Below are 17,374 nucleotides of genomic sequence, written 5' to 3'. Positions count from 1 at the left end.
TCAGATGCAGTTGCTCCTTTTGTCCTGTGTTAGTCTTGATTGAAATGACGCCGGATCCAGGTATAAGGCACTACCAACAGCATGTTTGTGAATCTCTGTGTTTTTGACCACAGCTCGGTTGCGTTCTCAGGTGATATAAGAGTGGAATTAATTCTACATATCCGTCCGTGTATCAATTCCAAGTTATCATCACGTCTTCCATCAAACAGGTTAGTAGGATTTTGTCCAACTCAATTGACATGCCCAGTTATCGCAACATCAAGACCCACAACTTCAGCCATTCAGTGACCGCAACGGCGGGGCAGCACAGCCGCAGTTCAAGCCTCATCTACAAGCTGGGAGCTTCCCAAGGCACGTAACGTAATCCTCACTCAACGAACACCACGACCACCGCCGTCGCCGCACTTTGCATCCCTCACGAGCGGCATCTAACTTGCTGTTCCACCAATTCATTTCTCTCATAGCTGTGCGCTTCATCTCGCACTCTCGCCCATCATGGCTAACCAAACTCCCGCCGTTGTCATGGACAAGTACGTCTCACTTGTCCCAGCCCCCGCACTGACGACGACAGCTAACCTCAGCTCGCAGCGGCACGGGTTTCTCCAAGCTAGGTTCGTAATGGCTATATACGCACTTGAAGCCATCGAATACTCTTAGAATGGATGCTCATACTCAAATGCAGGTTTTGCCGGTAACGATTCACCCTCATTCGTCTTCCCGACCGCGATCGCGACCAAGGGGCCAACTGGCGGAGCTGGCGGTTCCGGATCTGGACGACCAGCTGTTGCAAATAAGCCTTCTTTTCTCACCGGAGGTGCTGGAGCTGGAGGCCATCTGAGCGGAAAGCGAGGAACTGAGGATCTCGACTTCTTTATCGGTGACGAGGCGATAGCAGCTTCCGGAGGACCTGGTAGGCAACCATTGAGCTCTCGATTATCGAATTAAACTGACGAAACAAGGATATGGACTTCACTATCCCATTCGACACGGTCAAATAGAGAACTGGGTATGTCTAATGATGGGTTTGATATGAGTTGGAATTGACCGCCTTTAGGACCACATGGAACGATTCTGGTCAAACTCCATCTTCAAGTATCTCCGAGTCGAGCCTGAAGACCATTACTTCCTCCTTACCGAGCCCGTGAGCGACTTTCACCCTAAAGTGAATTCGAAATATCATACTAATCGAGATAGCCACTGAACCCACCCGAGAACCGAGAGAACACCGCCGAGATCTTCTTCGAGTCCTTCAACTGTGCTGGAATGTACATTGCCGTTCAGGCTGTTCTTGCTCTGGCTGCTTCTTGGACATCTTCCAAGGTCCAGGATCGCTCGCTCACTGGAACTGTCATTGACTCTGGTGATGGTGTTACACACGTCATTCCCGTCGCTGAGGGTTATGTCATTGGCTCCTCCATCAAGTCAATTCCTATCGCTGGTCGAGACATCACCTACTTCGTTCAGTCTCTGCTGAGAGATCGTGGCGAGCCCGACTCTTCCCTCAAGACCGCTCAGGAAATCAAGGAGGAGTACTGCTACGTCTGTCCCGATATCGTCAAGGAATTCGGCAAGTACGACCAAGATCGCACTCGATTTGCCAAGCATGTCGTGTCGCACCCCAATGGCCGCCAGGTCAGCGTTGATGTCGGTTACGAGCGTTTTCTCGCCCCCGAAATCTTCTTCAACCCCGAGATTTACAGCTCCGATTTCTTGACCCCTCTCCCTGTGGTCGTCGATGGTGTTATTCAGCAGTCGCCTATTGATGTACGACGAGGCCTTTACAAGAACATTGTTCTCTCTGGAGGAAGCACACTATACAAGGATTTCGGTCGCCGATTACAGCGAGACATTAAGCAGCTGGTGGATGCCAGAATTCGAGCCAGTGAGGTCCGTAGCGGTGGTGCTCGAAGTGGTGGCTTGGACGTGTCTGTTATCTCTCATAAGCGACAGCGACACGGTCCTTGGTTCGGAGGCAGTCTTCTCGGTCAAACTCCCGAGTTCCGATCGTACTGCCATACCAAGGCCGAGGTAAGAATGATTGCCCTCCTATTACAGATGATAGCTAACAAAAGTCACAGTACCAAGAATATGGTCCCAGCATTGTGCGAAGATTCGCTCTGTTGGGTGGTCCCGGTGGCTCTTAAATGGAGACATCAACGAAGAGTCACTCCTCGATGGACCCTGAGAGTACATACTATACTTCCTAGAGAGAAAGCTTTCTGGAGTAGACGCAAGACTACACTGGGAGCCTGCCGTAGGGTGCAACGAAGCGGCGCTCACGGCGCAAAATCTCAATTGACAATTATGCCTAAAGCGATGCAAATACAAGTGGAAGAGTTGGCAAGGTGGTGGCGCGCACGTGTTGAAGTTACATTAGTCGTTTTTAAAAATTCACAAATCCGAAACATGTCGCACTTCCCCGCTCGTAGACTCTACGATGCATGATACGTTCTTCTTGACGATACAATACATAGGCGATTTCCGTCCAACATGACTGCAGCGATGTTCCGTTGTATACAGGTTCAGCCACGACCCATGCAGTCTTACATTCACTCACTCCGAGTCGAGACACCAGTCAGTGTATCTGCAGCTAAACAGCTTTGACCTCGTAACGAGATGCTCTAGATGCTTCATGGCAGTGGTCTGATTTTCCTTGTGATGTTCTAGAAGCGGCTTGGTGGCTGCCGGAGCAGGGGTCTTTGCTGTAGAGGGTTGCATTAGAGCTGTAATGGGTGGAGGGGTAAACAGAACCCTGCTCTCGAAGATACAATCCCATCATCCTTGGGGAGATGTTGCAGGTGCTCGAGTACTCTATGACCTGTATTTCGTGTAGTAGCTTTCAAACATGAACGGGGATTGTTTAGAACTGTTTGGCATTTCAAACTCAAAATTCATCAAACAGGCACATGGTTCAATGCGACTCAACTGCTAGGATTTGGAAGGCCAGAAAGCCCATCCGAAATGAATTAGAAACTTGACTTGTTGAGTGGATAAGAGATAAAACCAGTAAATCAAGATTTATACATATATTGGTTTTTTTTGGGCCATTCCTGCCTTCCATCGTAAAACTTGGAGGCCAACTTCGATACTCTTAGCCGACGTAAGGATGAGAATCGCATCCTTAATGGTATAAGATTGCACGTCTCCTGGACTATGCTATAACCAAGATAGTTTCAGATATCTATTGCGCAGAGTGACAGGATGCATTGCTCCTCATCATCGTGGCCAGTCCAAATATCACTGTTGTGAAATCATGTTGATCGAAATGTTCGTTCTGTTATTCATGCTATACAAAATCATAAAAACTCATAAACTAGGGCTATACACAAAACTGTAACCAAGATTCATCTGGCTACCTCGACAACACCACCAGAAAACCGAAATCAACACCCGCCTGAACTCCTCTTAGTAGGGTATCAATCACCCTTTTCGTAACGGATGGCCCTTTACTTTTGGGGCGTGCTTTCCCGCACTGCCCAAGCGACAGCCGCGCGCTTATCGGCTGGTGTCAACGACATAGCGACCGACAACTTGGCCAGCCTTCATGAGCTTGAAGACGTCGTTGAGCTCAGAGAGACCAACAGTCTTGAAGGGAACCTTGATGAGGCCACGGCGGTAGAAGTCGATGGCCTCAGCAGTATCGGCACGGTTACCGACGTAGGATCCCTTGATCTGGATCATGCGAACGACAGTGTCGAACACGGGAGCAGAGAATTGAGCACCAGCGGGGAGACCGATGCAGACGACTGTGCCCTTAGATCGGATGTACTGGGTAGCCTGTTGGAAGGGCTTCTCGGCAGCAGCGACGAGAAGAGCAGCGTGAGGGCCGAGACCATCAGGGGTAGTAGCCTTGACATCGGCAACAATGTTCTTGGTCTTGGTGAAGTCGATGAAGGTCTGAGCGCCGAGAGACATGCACATCTTCTCCTTCTCCTCACCACCATCAATGGCAATGGCGTGGATGCCCATAGCCTTAGCGTACTGGACAGCAATGGAACCGAGACCACCACCAGCACCGACAATAGCAAGAGACTGACCGGCCTTGACACCAGACTCCTTGATACCCTTGTAGACGGTGATACCGGCGCAAAGAATAGGGGAGATGGCCTCGAGGTCACACTCCTCAGGGATGCGAGCAACGTGGATAGCCTTGGCGACAGCGTATTGCTGGAAAGAACCATCGACGGTGTAACCGGAGAGAAGAGCCTCAGCGCAGAGAGACTCGTCGGCGTTTTGGCAGTAAGAGCAGCTTAAGCAAGAGCCATTGAGCCACTTGATACCGACCTTCTCGCCAATCTTGAGATCCTTGACAAGCTCGCCGAGGGCGACGACAACACCGGCACCCTCGTGGCCACCAACAAGGGGCAGCTTGGTGTCGAGGGGCCAGTCACCCTGCCAGGCGTGGAGATCAGTGTGGCAGACACCGGAGAACTTGACGTTAACGAGGACCTCATCGGGACCGGGCTTCTGGACGGGAATCTGCTTGTACTCGATGGCTGTAAGAAATAATGGTTAGTACAAAGCTTGAAAGGTAATTCGAGTTATATGACGAATGGCGGGGTAGCTCTGGATAGGTGGGACTTGACCGATATCCTTGAGTTATGGGAAATGGAGGATATAAGATATCCGAGGTAGAATGGATAATTGGGATTGCAAGTTAATGAAAGGAGGATGACATACGACCAGCGGTCTTCTCGAAGATCTGAGCCCACTGCTGGGAAGGAATTTGGGGAGCGGCCATTTTGATTGTTGGGTGGGTTGGTTGTTGGGTTGAAGGGTATCGAAAGGTTGTCGTGAAGACTGAAGAGTTGTTGTTGAGAGTGTTGGAGAGTTGTTTGATGATCTGAATGAGGATAGAGAGGAAAGAATCGACTTGAGGCCGAGGGGATCAGAGTTTATATAGATATTTGGTGGGAGATCCTGAGTGAAGTAAGGGTCTGGTCTATGTGGTATGGTTTGGTCTTGTCTGGCACGTATGGATAGAACTCGGGCCTAAACCAAACCGTATGATGGGCCAACGGGGCAAGGATAGTCGTCGAGGTGTAAGAAATCAAGCCTCACCTTGGCGGTCGTGGGGAGAAAGGGAGTGCCATTGGAGCTGGAGGGTGTGAAGACAGAATCCGAGATCAGAGCAGATCAGACAAGAGAGCAGGTATCGTATCGCAACCTGGGCAGCTTAGCTACACCAGCTACTCTATTCTGAACTCGACCAAGGGACCAGCCCAGCAAGGATCAGGTCCAAGGGAGGGGCCAATTCGGCTGCACGGGGATCCGCTCTTTAGTCCATGCTCGTTGGGTATTGGTATTTGTTTTTCGGGATGCGGCGAAAGTGGCATTTGCTGTACTTTGTATCGTCTTATGCTTGCGTGGGAGGGACAGGCTTAGTGCGAAGACGAGAATGTGTGAGGTGAGGTGAGGCTAGCTCGGGTTGTTTGCAGTGGCGTCACCTGTGGATTACTCTCACTGTACAGTAGGAGCTTAGACCCATGGAAGGAGCCAGGGGGTTAGGTAGGTGCCGTCTTCATCATCCCTGCCTCGCCTTCCCTACCAACACAGCAACACAACACCTAGGAAGGCAGGCACGCTACGGTACCTGCCGCGGTTTACCATCTCCTCACGATGAGTCTGAGCTATCTGAGGTATGGATGTAACTACCAATGAAACCCCGCTCTTGCTGCATTTCAACTTCCCCTCAGAAGAGTTCTAGTGGTCGAATCTATGACAGTAGCGTCAATTCAAAGTCGTGTACTTCTGGGGGGGAAGGTACATACATCCGCAGCTTAGAAAACGGCACAACAACAAAAGATTTAGTCTAATAAGGGGTGTGTAGTAGAAATTCGCAGCCATCTGCCTAGTCAAAGAAGTCATGATGAATGGAACTAATTGTTTGGTATCAATCAATTGTGTCGTGATGTTTCGATATTGGATCCATGGACAGTCAGCTGCTTTTTACGGCCCTTTTCCCATTGTACCGGGTTTTGACCATTTTCCCCCTGTAACAGCTCATATTGCCAGGAACAAATAACTAAACCCCATTTTAAAACGCTCAAAGATAAAATTCGGGTGATCAGAGAGATAGTAAAGGGGAAACTACCATTATTGCGGTAAATTCGGTTGCATATCCGGTCCTAATTCGGTTGCTTGTCAGATCCTCACTTTTACTCGCAACATGGCATGACATGATATTCAAAAACCTCATGAGAACCCCCTGAACCTCGACCCCACTAGATTTGGCATCCACCTCACTAATGCTTCATCCCACGCGTTTTCGAGGCTTCCTAGACTCCGACTTGCACTACATTTTAGGTCTCCCCCAATGCAAAGTGCATCCGTTCAACCATGTGGGAGCTGCACAGCCATCGATCAACAGATTGCGGAACAGCCGGGGTGTTCGTTTGGCAGCGGCTCCGTAGCTAAGCTAAGGTAGTGTGGTATGTACACAGTGAAAACAGTATTAGGTCTGTTTGAAGCATCATCACTTTGACCGTTTCTGTGCCTCAATTTTTCATTGTGCAGTTTCAATCCACCTCCATTCCCTGTCATGTTGCGCACCAAGCATCTGCCGATTTACATATCCATTCGCATATTTGCGGACCTGTTCACTGAAAGATCGATTGAAACTTTGTGGGTTAACGTCTCACTGCATTGGTCTTAATGTCATGATGACTCTCATTGTTTTGTATAAGTGATGACTCTATCAAGTATTGAGTCTCGTAATCCAGGCCTGGCCTCGCTCTGCCAACAAGTCAAACCAAACATCGGCCCCCTTTCTTGCACGCTTCGCCCTCACCGAATTGAATTGTCAAAGCGGTGCAGGAAAGACACGGCAAGTAGTCGGGACAATTCTCCAATACAACCTCCCTTTCACCGAAAACAAAGCAACAGCACTAGGACTAACGAAACGCTTCGCTCGAAAGGAGATGTGTTCTTGCTGCAGAGTGAACAACGATTTACCCCAAATTGCGGTATGAGGAGCCAATACCATCGTGGCTGATGCTACCTACACTTGATCGAGTCACAGAGCATTGCCATACAAACCAACCACTCGTTGAGTAACAGTGGAGCGTCGTGTCGTGTTGGTGAGCTTTTTGAGAATATCTTCACTTTTTTCCCCGCACTCTTGTTTTAAACGTGACGCAGGTCCCCTCCCCAGACGATCTAGTACCGCGCTACTAAGAAGCAACTTCGGATCCGTGATGGTACATGAGGTTTCTGGGGATCTCTCTCCCCCCAGACAGTTCTTCGAATTACACTTGACGCCATGTTTCTACACCTGGTTGGGAACCGCCTTCGGGTTCAGGGTTCATCCCAGTCGGCTGGGCGGAGGTCTTTTTTGGAAATGCGGGGAAGCTCCAAGCTTGAAGAGTATAGGTCTAGGTCCTTGACTCGAAACCCCTGCGATGTGCTGTGTTGTGTTGTCCTGTCTAGGTCAATGCGAGTTGGTTGGCTCTGGATCGTAAGCTGTAGGAATCACCGTGTGGATTTCTTAGACACCAAGACACGGCAGGACTGGTTTGGCCTTTTCAGGATCGCCTTTAGATCTTTGGTGCCCGTAAGCGGTATGGGGGCTTATAGAATGCCACGCCAACGTTTGCAATATGATTACATCCGTCGTCGGCAACAATGCAACACTGGCAGTTGTCTTGAAGCCTTTAATACCTCCCTGACGATTGGTTTGGTGAGTGCAACCCATCTTCATACAGATCCAAGGTCTCAGTCACGGTTGTGGGTAAATGTACTTTGTCTATTAATTCTATACACGCTTATGACGCTCATTCGGGAGCATTTGGGTAGTACGGTATCAGCCAACTATTCATCGCCCCTCATGCATCCCTGTCAGTTGAACTTCTTTCTCGAACGCACATTTACTAGGGGCAAGGTTGGTTCACCGTGCCTCTAACGATAGATTCGCCGGGCTTCACTAGTCAAGTGGTTAGAAACGTCACAAGGCTATTCTGTCTGTCTCGGAGCCGTTGCCAGTCAATACTATAGCCGCCATAGATTAGTTGTCACTGGTGCTGTTTAGCCAGTTAGTCCCTAGATCAAGATATCTGGGGGCCTCCACGTTCAGGCCCGTGTAGTGCTAAAAACTACATCGAATCCACTGCGGCTCCGCAGTATTGACTTGCATGAGCCGCAACCACAATTGCCTTCCCCGCATTCAAGGCGCACACCCTCAAGACTAGTGACCTGAAAGACACCCCAAAGGCGATCCATTCATCCTGGGGCCCCAGGTTTTGATGTTTATTAAACTCCTAGTCAGGGATGCTTCAACCAGAATGAGGTGTTAAATCGCTGGAGGAACGGAAGTTGTTGATGAGATGGATCCATTGGTTGCCATGTGCCCGGTTCAGCAATACCACATCGCATAGACTTGTCTTCTCATGATGGCACCTGCAGTCATGACACTCAGATGTGCCTTATGTCCTTCTAGATTAGAATTCTTGGGGTTACATGCACATAATCATTGGCTGTGGCAGCACGTCTTGCATTGAACCGACAGCTTCTAGCTTTCGTCCGAGTAAGGGTTGAGAAGGGTTGATGTTTCGGAGACTAGGAAACCGCTCAACCAGCTGACGATCATCTGGTATGATATCTCATGACCTTTTCTTCATTCTTTGTTGCTTGTGTGGTGTTCTTCTAAGTCCCGGAAAACGTGGTCAAGGCTGCTAAAACTCGACTTCGAGGAAGAAACCTTCCTTTCGACTTCTGAAAGTTCGCAATGTGATGTGAGCGTTACAGGAAACGACTCTCTCTCTCTCTCTCTCTCTCTCTCTCTCTCTCTCTCTCTCTCTCTCTCTCTTTTCATGCTTTTCCTCGATATCGCAACTGCCAAATTTGCTACTGCATCTTATTGTCATGCTGATTCTGAAATTCAGCCTGTTCTAAGCACCTCACGTGGACATGCAGCACGATGTTGCTCAAGACACATCTGTATTAAGCATCCGCAGAAAGGCATGCCTTGGACCAGTGTCTGTCAACCTACGATCGACATACCGTCTAAGATTACAGATTGACTCCCTTTATGTACTATATTGTGGGATAAAGGTCAACTAAACAGTGGGCAGATACAACTTGTGGAAACAGCACGAGTCCAAAAAGGCATGCTACCCGCAATGCGAGCAGTCATATATTTTTATTCATTTGTAAGAATTTGGTTCGCGAAATCAGACATCCCTCCTGTCCTCCTTGTCCAGGACCTTAAACACCAAGTATATTTCCATGCACTCGCAATGCTAATAGATATTCAGGAGAACCGATTGTATATTGCTTCTATTTGGCTCGCCGCTTAAGCAGCAACCTCGACCGATTGCTCAACACCATCCGCCTTGCCCGACTTGACAGTCTTTCCGGTCTTGGCGATCTTCTGGAGGACGGTCTCGTAAGGGAGGGCGGTGATGACCTTGGCGGACTGGTTCTCGAGGGAGACCTCGTAGCTCTCAACGCCTGCAAGAAATCACTGTCAGCAGCAGTCAGGGATAAGCAGGGCAGAGAAGCATACCTTCAAGCTTCTTGAGGACGCGGTCGATAGCACCAGAGCAGCCGCCGCAGCTCATGGCAATGTCAAACTCGTAGGTGTGTGTGTCGGCCATTGTGAAGAGTGTTTGTAGATGTGAGGTTGAAGTTGAAGAAAATGGCGGGGTATCTTTGGTTATGAATTTGGAGATGCAAGAGTTAAGTAGAAGGGTCCGTGCTGGAAAGTGGGAATCTGACTTGGGATATAACGAGAAAGAGAAAGGAGATGGGTGTGACTGTGTTCTTATTACTTGCTGCTGACTGTTATGAGCAACGGTAACTCAATTATTAATACGCTCTTCTTCATATTTGTGATACTTGGTAGCTAGCTGATTGCGCAATTGGAGGCGGCGCCAATTTCAGAGACGTGACAAAATGAAACATGCTCAATACACGGCGAAACTTTTTCTGAAACGCTGCTATAGTGACGTGTAATTACTCCGGTGCTTGGACTTTTGGCTAAGATGACAGTTTCATTTCTTTTTCAGCTGCCTTTGGTGATTTGGTGCGAACAGACTCTATGATTTATTTGTTTTAGGTGGTTACTCAGAGTGTTCCAATTAATTTTACTGTCAACGTCGTGTAAGTGGGACGAAATATTGGTAAGTCATGGGCGTATTTGAGTGTCTAACTATCCCGTTAAAGGTACTGGCACGACAACATGATACAACATGATACAACATGATACAACATGTTAATGTGAATCAGAAAAGAGGACAACTGTCAACTTCTCTACGGCTATTCGTGTTCATCATTTATCCGGATAGACGAGGCCTGTCAATTTGATGGGCAATGTTTGATGTAGAGGTTACCCTGTACCGCCATGAATGGCTGAATAAGCTCAACGTCACCCATCAATAGAATATCCATAGGAATATATGCAAGTCCAACTTACACAAATACCATTTATTTATATTTGACCCGTATTTTCATGCGTCAAACGTTATTGAATTATTACGGATCTAACAAGCATAGACAACAATATGCGGATAGATGGTCTGATTTCCTGGGCCCGCCTTTCTAAAGGACAACATGATCTGATCGGCTTCACCGGGACTACCTCGACCGTATTCTCGGAGGGTCAAAACCGTTGGGATAAGGTGACAGAAATGGATATTCTGAGGCTTTTTACCGATGCAAGTGTTCAGCCGAGATAAGCGTTGACTGCATCCTTCTAGAAGAACGTTGGTACTTACAGATGCATGCATCTACCACTACTCTCCTGACTAGTAAAGGTCTGTCGGGCTACAGCGACATCTTGTCATTTGAGCTGTTACTAGAAGCCTTCTACTTCTGTTTATAGCACCGAGAAAGAGCCTCAATACGGTATCCACAGGCGGATCGGCCCTATGACAGAGTCAAGCTACAGGGACAGGCCAGCATAGAGAAATCCATATCGGCAGATGAGGCTCTGCCGTTTCGACAGCCACAGCCAGAGCCATCCTTGCTTGCCGCAGGGCGTAGATTCTACACTGTACGCCCATATTCCCGGATATCTAGCCGAGCAATTTATGCTATATCATGATCTGATCTGACATGATCTGACGATATCGCATTTGGGCTTCGATCGCGGCTGTTTCTCGGTCTAAACGAATAGTTTACGCCTATACATCCTGGAAGAGAGAGACCCCCACGAGTGGCGACTCTCGATAGATGTGAGCTTTAGGTAATTGGTAGGGACTATCTCATGTAGGATGCACATCGTAAACGTCAAAGGATCATTGGCCTCTTCGAATTGTTTATAGTGCGAGGCGGGGGCTGATATAGATGATATGATCTGAGTTGTAGGTAATGGTTATTGTGCGGCGTGGACTTATTGATTTACACCAACAGGTCCATGGCTGAGGGGTTCGAGGCGCCTTGATAGGTGATATCTGTACAAGGAACATTTGGGATAAAGCAAGAGACCTGGACACAGTGATACCCCTGTGATGGCTCGGGTGAATAAGCCTGTCCTCTCTGTAAAGAATTCGATAAGTGGCTATATCGGTCAACTAAATCATAAATAAACATAATACCTTCCTGAATGATATACAACTCCTCAAAACCTCGCCTCAACCTTATTCTCAACATCCTGCAACGCCCACTCACTCCTTGCCTTCTTACTCCTTACCATATCGACATGCTCCTGCGTAAACCCCTTGGCTACGACCGCAGGATTGTACCCCAGCTTGTTTCTATGTCCCACCATAGTTGAGTTCACCGCAGGCGCAGCGCGTCCATCGGCTCTCTTGTAAACTGTCACCACAGCCGCGCCTCCAAGACCGAGATTATGCTGCAGACAGTATCGAGTATTGGCCGCTGCACGATTGTTGGCCCAGCCGCGGAGATGCCAGACCAGCTCTGCGCACTGCGCGATACCTGTCGCGCCCAGAGGATGGCCCTTTGAGATGAGACCGCCTGAGGGGTTGATGATGTATTTTCCTCCATAGGTGATGTCGCCGTTGCGAACGAGCTCATGCGCTTTGCCCTTGTCACAGAGACCTAGAGCATCGATGGTGACCATCTCATTCGCACTAAAGCAATCGTGTACTTCGACAACTTGAACGTCGCGGGGAGAAATTCCAGCTTGTTTGGTTGCCTCTTGCATAGCTCGCTGCGTCATCTCGTAACCCATGAGGTCGATTGCGCTGCGGGAAAAGAGACTGGGAGCATCTGTGGCGAGGTGCTGGCCTGCGATTTCGACGGCTTGTTCACGGAGATGAGGACGGGCGTTGAGGAATGCCTCTGAGACGATAATAGCCGCTGCACCGCCGTCTGAAGTTGGACAGCATTGGAGCTTGGTCAGGGGCTCGTGAATCATGGGAGACTGGAGGATCTGCTCTTTGGTGTAGACGTCTTGGAACTGAGAGTAGGGATTGTTGGGCGAGTGGGCGTGGTTGATGCGCGCAATCTCAGCAAAGTCCTCGGCCGTGGCTCCGTATCTATTATCAAGGTCAGTCAGTGTCCGTCTTATTCGTATATCTGTTAGTACTGACTTCTCCATATACTCTCTCCCGGCATTACCAAACATTTGCGCCGCGCCAGGAGAGTTCGTGATGCCTCTTGTATCAGCCATCATCTTGACCGTCGTCCCCGTTGGACTCTCCCTGTCCTTGAAGAAGCTCTGCAAACTACCAGGCATCATCTTCTCAAATCCCACCACCATGACACACTCTGCAGCTCCGTGCTCCACCAGGGTTCTGGCCATGTTGAGACCGGTGCTTCCAGTAGAGCAGTTGTTGTTGACGTTGTAGATGGGGATCTGGGTCATGCCGAACTGGTAGAAGACGCGCTGGCCGCAGGTGCTGTCGCCGTAGCAGTAACACGCGATGCCCTGGTCCACATCGTCGTAGTTGATCTGCGCGTCGAGAAGGGCCTTGACGCCTGCTTCAAAGCCCAGTTCTGTGTAGTCGACTTTGCCGCGGGGCTTGATGAACTTGGTCATGCCTACGCCCAGGACGTAGACGGGTGACTTTTTGTTGCTAGACATCTTTGAGGGTATAGAAGCACTTGCTCGCTATAGTTTGGTCTAATTGAAGAGAAGAGGGTTGTTGTTGGAAAGTTGAAAAGAAGAGATAAGATTCAGGACATGTATGTATTCATGATATCACCACCTTCTTCACCTCTTGGTCCCTATATTCCCTTGCAACATCCGACTGTTCCACCTGAGAGGATCGACAATTAGACTAAAAACTACCCCGGCTTTCATCCCAATCAGGTAAACAACTCGGTGCGAACCCAAATTCTCGTCAAATGAGATTAATTCCTTTGTTGCATTCGATACCCCAGGCTCTAAAACACTGCCATAGTGCGGGGGAATTGGAAGCTCAGGAACCGAGATACCGAGGCTCATTGACTTGAATACATTGCCTTTTTCGGTCAAGGACAACTTGGATATTTAATTGCTTGTGAAAGGCAACAACTCTGTGATTTATATCTCTGTCACCAACGATGAGAAGAAAACTACAAGTTTACTGATCATACGTAACAGCAGATACATTAAAGTATTAGTAAAATGGATAATCGCTGAATTTGGTCTATTCCGGCCGAATGACTCGGGGCCGTGTCTTCAATCGGCCGAACATTCACTAAAACATGTTGACTTTGGACGATAACTGCGAGGTATAAAGTCAAGCACATATCTAGTGATCTATCTCTTTGAACTATTCATTCTCTCGCGATTTCTCTTGTTGATAAATCCAAAGTGCTGACTCCCTGCATTCCAATACCACAATGCACATCCTTCTCCTCAGCACATCAGACCAAAACGGCTCTTCAGTTCTCCAATATGCTATATCCAGAAACTACACCGTCACAGCCCTTCTTCCATATGGTTCATATTCATCAGACCACGCCAATATTACTCTTATCACTGGCTCGTCTACATCGCAGCGCGATCTCGAAGCAGCACTGCAGACACCGACGTTCCCAGAAGCTGTCGTTGTAGCCTTCGACCATACCAATATCTGGGAGTTGGTTGCTCGAGCGCTCCTAAAAGCTATCACTGCTGTAAATCTACGGAAGCGAACTGAATTGAAGTCTTCGTGTTCGAAAACATCCTTACCTTTTCGCCTTGTGTTCACCCACAGCAATGCAGCGCAAATGGGACGACATGATTACAACAGAGTTGATGCCATTGTGCGGGAGAGTGGTTTACCCTTCGTACTAGCTCAACGTCCTCGCATCTCCAAGATATCTAGGATAATACGTGCTTCTCCATGCGACGGACGTGGTGTTGCTTGGATGGCTGCTATCAAAAGAGACAGTATGACAACCGACACAGTTCAAAACAATGAACCAAACGAGGATGTGCCTAGTTTGGTAGAAGCTACGAATATAGGGACATCGTGACCTGTTGGTTCCAACATAGCTGCTTGGGTATTATTTGGCATTAATCTGTTATTAATAATCCAAGCCATTTCCATACCTCCTTTACACCTTTTCCAAAGCCCCGTCTATTGGACTCACTCTCCGGCAGTCGTGTACAAGTCCCAAGCATATAAAAGCTCACGCTTCGCTTATCTAACCCAAATGCGCCTTGCAAGGCCACGTATGACCATGAGGCACCATGAACAGAATGCCCCGTACGACGGGGAAACTTAACAAACGCCCGCTGAACTTTCCAGACCCAGCATAATACCACCAACTAATACTTATTTGCCATCGGTGTGGCAAATCAGCTTACACGATTGCCCCGATCAAAAACTCTACACACCACAGAACAGAGAGGAGAAAGGGGCAGCGCTAAGAACAAAAAGACAATAATACCAAGGATTTAGTTACCCTTGGTGATGCCCGAACAAACCGCTTGAAAGAACATTACTCCCATCCTTCCCAAATCAGCCAATTGTCAAAGTCGTTGAGGGCTGCCGGTACTCCGATCGAGTTCCGCTGATACATAAACGGCACATGGTGTCTGTATGCATCCCCTTGGTATCCATCGACAACACCGACAGGTCCCATTGTCTCGAGAGTCATGTTGGTAGCCCTAGAGCAGCGATCTAGTATCATGCGAAGACTTTGTACAACCTCTTCGGTCTTGACCTCGGGTTTGGAAACACACTCCAGAACAACTGACAGGCATACCACATCTTTGGTATCTCGGCCACTGATGTTGCGAACCAGAAGATCCAATGTCTTCTCCACGGTACTGATGAGTCGAGAAGGAGACCAGAGCACAAGGTTCTCTGGGTTGTAAACGGGAAAGTCGTCTGAAGAATCGGGAGACATGCGTAAGGCTTGCGAACCAAGTCCCGAGCTATCGGAAGCTGGACGCACAGCTGACCGAATATAGAAACAAACACTCAGCGCAGCCTGGATGATATCCTTCTTCAGCACCTGGTGATACATCTCGGTAATGTCTTGGAAATGCGCAAGCATGGGATCTAGTTCATCCAAGTACTTCATGATGACCATTGAGGACCTGAGATAAGCCCGGGAGATTTGCGCCGGGGCGTCAGATGCTCCTATCGCGAATGGTCGATAGAGCGCAAGCAGCGGTCGCCGCACGTGCATGTCGAGGATGACTCGCGACCTCCACTGCTTGCTCTTCTGCGAATCGCTCAATATTCCTTGCCTAGGGAAGATGTAGTTGATATCGTCAAGAAAGCGCTCGAGTTTAGCTCCAACGTCCATAATCTCTTGATAGTCCCGAATTGTGTCGATCCGGTTCAGCATGTGTGCCACCTTCATTCGCACCCCTAGTGTCATGGCGGCGTAAACCTGCATCTGATTGTCGGTAACTACGTCGATAGGCTTTGATGGTGGCAGCTCCTTCATATCCGGGTACAGCTCATTGTCGTCGAGGTTTCGTGGCGGTCGACAGGTAAAATCTCCTTCTCGAACCAAACAAGGCAAGTTGCTGGCAAGTGAGATATGAAGATCCATATCAAGTATCGTAAACCATAATCGGCGGCGCATCTCGCCCAAGTACACAGGGACCCGTGGCTCGAATTCTGAAGGATCGCGGTGAAGACCCATATTCATGGCCATGCGCACGATAGAACCGAGCGATGTCCAAGAGTCCTGTATCCGGGGTGTGATCATTCGCTGCGCGTGTACAAGAAGAACCTCGACTTGAAGTACTGCAAAATCGACCAACTGCTTTCCCCTCAGGCTATCCAGCCACGTTCGCACCAGAGCGCATGCTGTTGGAATATGCACGCCCTCAGACCGCTCGTTGCCAAGTCCTTTCGATTTCGTTTCAAACCGAGACGCGATTGAGCAGAGTGAGAGTAGTTGCGGGAGGAAATATTCGGATTCTATCTTGCCTTCCCAGAATAGGTTGTACTGCTCAGTGAACATAGGTAAATGGACGATTCGGTAGATTGTTTCGGAGGTGTCGACATATGATGCAACTAGCCTGTCGCATACTGCTTTCTTTGGTAGAATATCCGTCATTCGCTTGTGTACGGGCATCATCGAATCAACGAAGACAGTGATTGGCGACAAAGATTTTCGATATTCGTCAATAAGAGCTTTGTGAAACCGCTTAAAGTTTAGCAAAACCTCGCGTACTGCATTGTTATTGGAGTTGTTTGCCATGAACTCTTTTGCTTCGTCAAACTAGTAATGTTAGCAAGTGTACATATTAAACAGTACCAAAGCATTACCAAATTGAGCAAGACGCGAGGGCTGTTTTGGCCATGATATCTTGTTCGCAAAGCTCCTTGTTTGACGGTCAGGCCCCGTATAGTATCGGAAGACGCAGCGATAAGTCTGCCCCCACTACCCTCAGATACCGCAGGACTTCTAGCCATAAGTTGTCTCTCAAGCCTTTCCATGCGCATCGATAACTCTTCCAACGACGGCGCGCTTGTGGCATCACCGTTTCGAACAGGACCATATGCCGAGTCGCTTGGTAGTGGAGTAGTTGAATTGAATATGCTGGGGTTGCAATTGCGTTTGGCTGGCCGAGCGGGTTCTGGCATCTCGCTGTCCGAGCCCTCTGACAGATTTGCGGAGTCATGATCGACAGCGTACTTGCATGTTCGGTTCGATTTCTGGCACTGAGAGCATGGACAAAGGCGATCGCATCGGAGTTTACGCTTTCGGCACTCGGTACATGACTTTACTGGCCTAGGCCTCTTGACGCTCCGTTGCTGCTGCTGCTGTTGATGGGTGAGCGCGAGGTTTTGCGAAGGTGTTTGCTGTAGATGGTGAGGTGGTGTCTGCGACAAAGGCGTGTCGTAAGACGTAGAGGTCAAGATGGACTGAGGAGGAGCCGCAGCAGGGGCGCTACCTGCATCGTGGGTAGTTGAGTGCGCCGTAGTCATCTCGGGCATGCCTGCGACCAGGCGACAGAGTGCCAGAAGACCAAGGCTGTATAGCGATTAAAAAGGCTCGATAACCCAGGAATTCGGGCAATGCGAACAGA

At 48.9% G+C, this 17,374-nt stretch overlaps 6 protein-coding genes across 6 annotated transcripts; 2 read left to right on the top strand and 4 right to left on the bottom strand.

Moving 5' to 3' along the window:
• The first annotated feature begins 392 nt into the window (after window positions 1–392).
• Window positions 393–2,367, top strand: EDB82DRAFT_348566 (actin-like protein 3). The gene is made up of 7 exons (XM_025725247.2): window positions 393–530; window positions 589–611; window positions 683–910; window positions 960–1,006; window positions 1,055–1,141; window positions 1,195–2,028; window positions 2,079–2,367. Exons 1-7 carry the CDS (start codon window positions 496–498, stop codon window positions 2,142–2,144), a joined length of 1,320 nt encoding a protein of 439 aa, XP_025593864.1. The 5' UTR covers window positions 393–495; the 3' UTR covers window positions 2,145–2,367.
• A 1,128-nt stretch (window positions 2,368–3,495) lies between these two features.
• On the bottom strand, window positions 3,496–4,741 carry EDB82DRAFT_436211 (chaperonin 10-like protein; the record flags this gene model as incomplete). Its single annotated transcript, XM_025725246.1, has 2 exons — window positions 3,496–4,496; window positions 4,681–4,741. 2 exons carry the CDS (start codon window positions 4,739–4,741, stop codon window positions 3,496–3,498), a joined length of 1,062 nt encoding a protein of 353 aa, XP_025593863.1.
• Window positions 4,742–9,289: 4,548 nt separating this feature from the next.
• Window positions 9,290–9,593, bottom strand: EDB82DRAFT_530536 (uncharacterized protein; the record flags this gene model as incomplete). Its single annotated transcript, XM_025725244.1, has 2 exons — window positions 9,290–9,447; window positions 9,503–9,593. The coding sequence occupies 2 exons, from the start codon at window positions 9,591–9,593 to the stop codon at window positions 9,290–9,292; spliced, it is 249 nt and encodes an 82-aa protein (XP_025593862.1).
• A 1,547-nt stretch (window positions 9,594–11,140) lies between these two features.
• EDB82DRAFT_348453 (thiolase-like protein) lies at window positions 11,141–13,359 on the bottom strand. Its single transcript, XM_025725243.2, has 2 exons — window positions 12,495–13,359; window positions 11,141–12,440 (listed from the first exon to the last, which is right to left on the bottom strand). Exons 1-2 carry the CDS (start codon window positions 12,986–12,988, stop codon window positions 11,558–11,560), a joined length of 1,377 nt encoding a protein of 458 aa, XP_025593861.1. The 5' UTR covers window positions 12,989–13,359; the 3' UTR covers window positions 11,141–11,557.
• Window positions 13,360–13,455: 96 nt separating this feature from the next.
• EDB82DRAFT_517311 (uncharacterized protein) lies at window positions 13,456–14,354 on the top strand. Its single transcript, XM_025725242.2, has one exon. The coding sequence runs from the start codon at window positions 13,732–13,734 to the stop codon at window positions 14,347–14,349; it is 618 nt and encodes a 205-aa protein (XP_025593860.2). The 5' UTR covers window positions 13,456–13,731; the 3' UTR covers window positions 14,350–14,354.
• EDB82DRAFT_517310 (uncharacterized protein) lies at window positions 14,355–16,633 on the bottom strand. Its single transcript, XM_065609014.1, has one exon. The coding sequence runs from the start codon at window positions 16,540–16,542 to the stop codon at window positions 14,818–14,820; it is 1,725 nt and encodes a 574-aa protein (XP_065463533.1). The 5' UTR covers window positions 16,543–16,633; the 3' UTR covers window positions 14,355–14,817.
• Window positions 16,634–17,374: the final 741 nt, after the last annotated feature.

Source organism: Fusarium venenatum (assembly GCF_020744135.1).
Source record: "Fusarium venenatum strain MPI-CAGE-CH-0201 chromosome Unknown EDB82scaffold_4, whole genome shotgun sequence".
NCBI lineage: Eukaryota > Fungi > Ascomycota > Sordariomycetes > Hypocreales > Nectriaceae > Fusarium > Fusarium venenatum.
The sequence above is the reverse complement of the archived record's forward strand: the minus strand, read 5'-3'. Positions and strand labels throughout refer to the sequence as shown.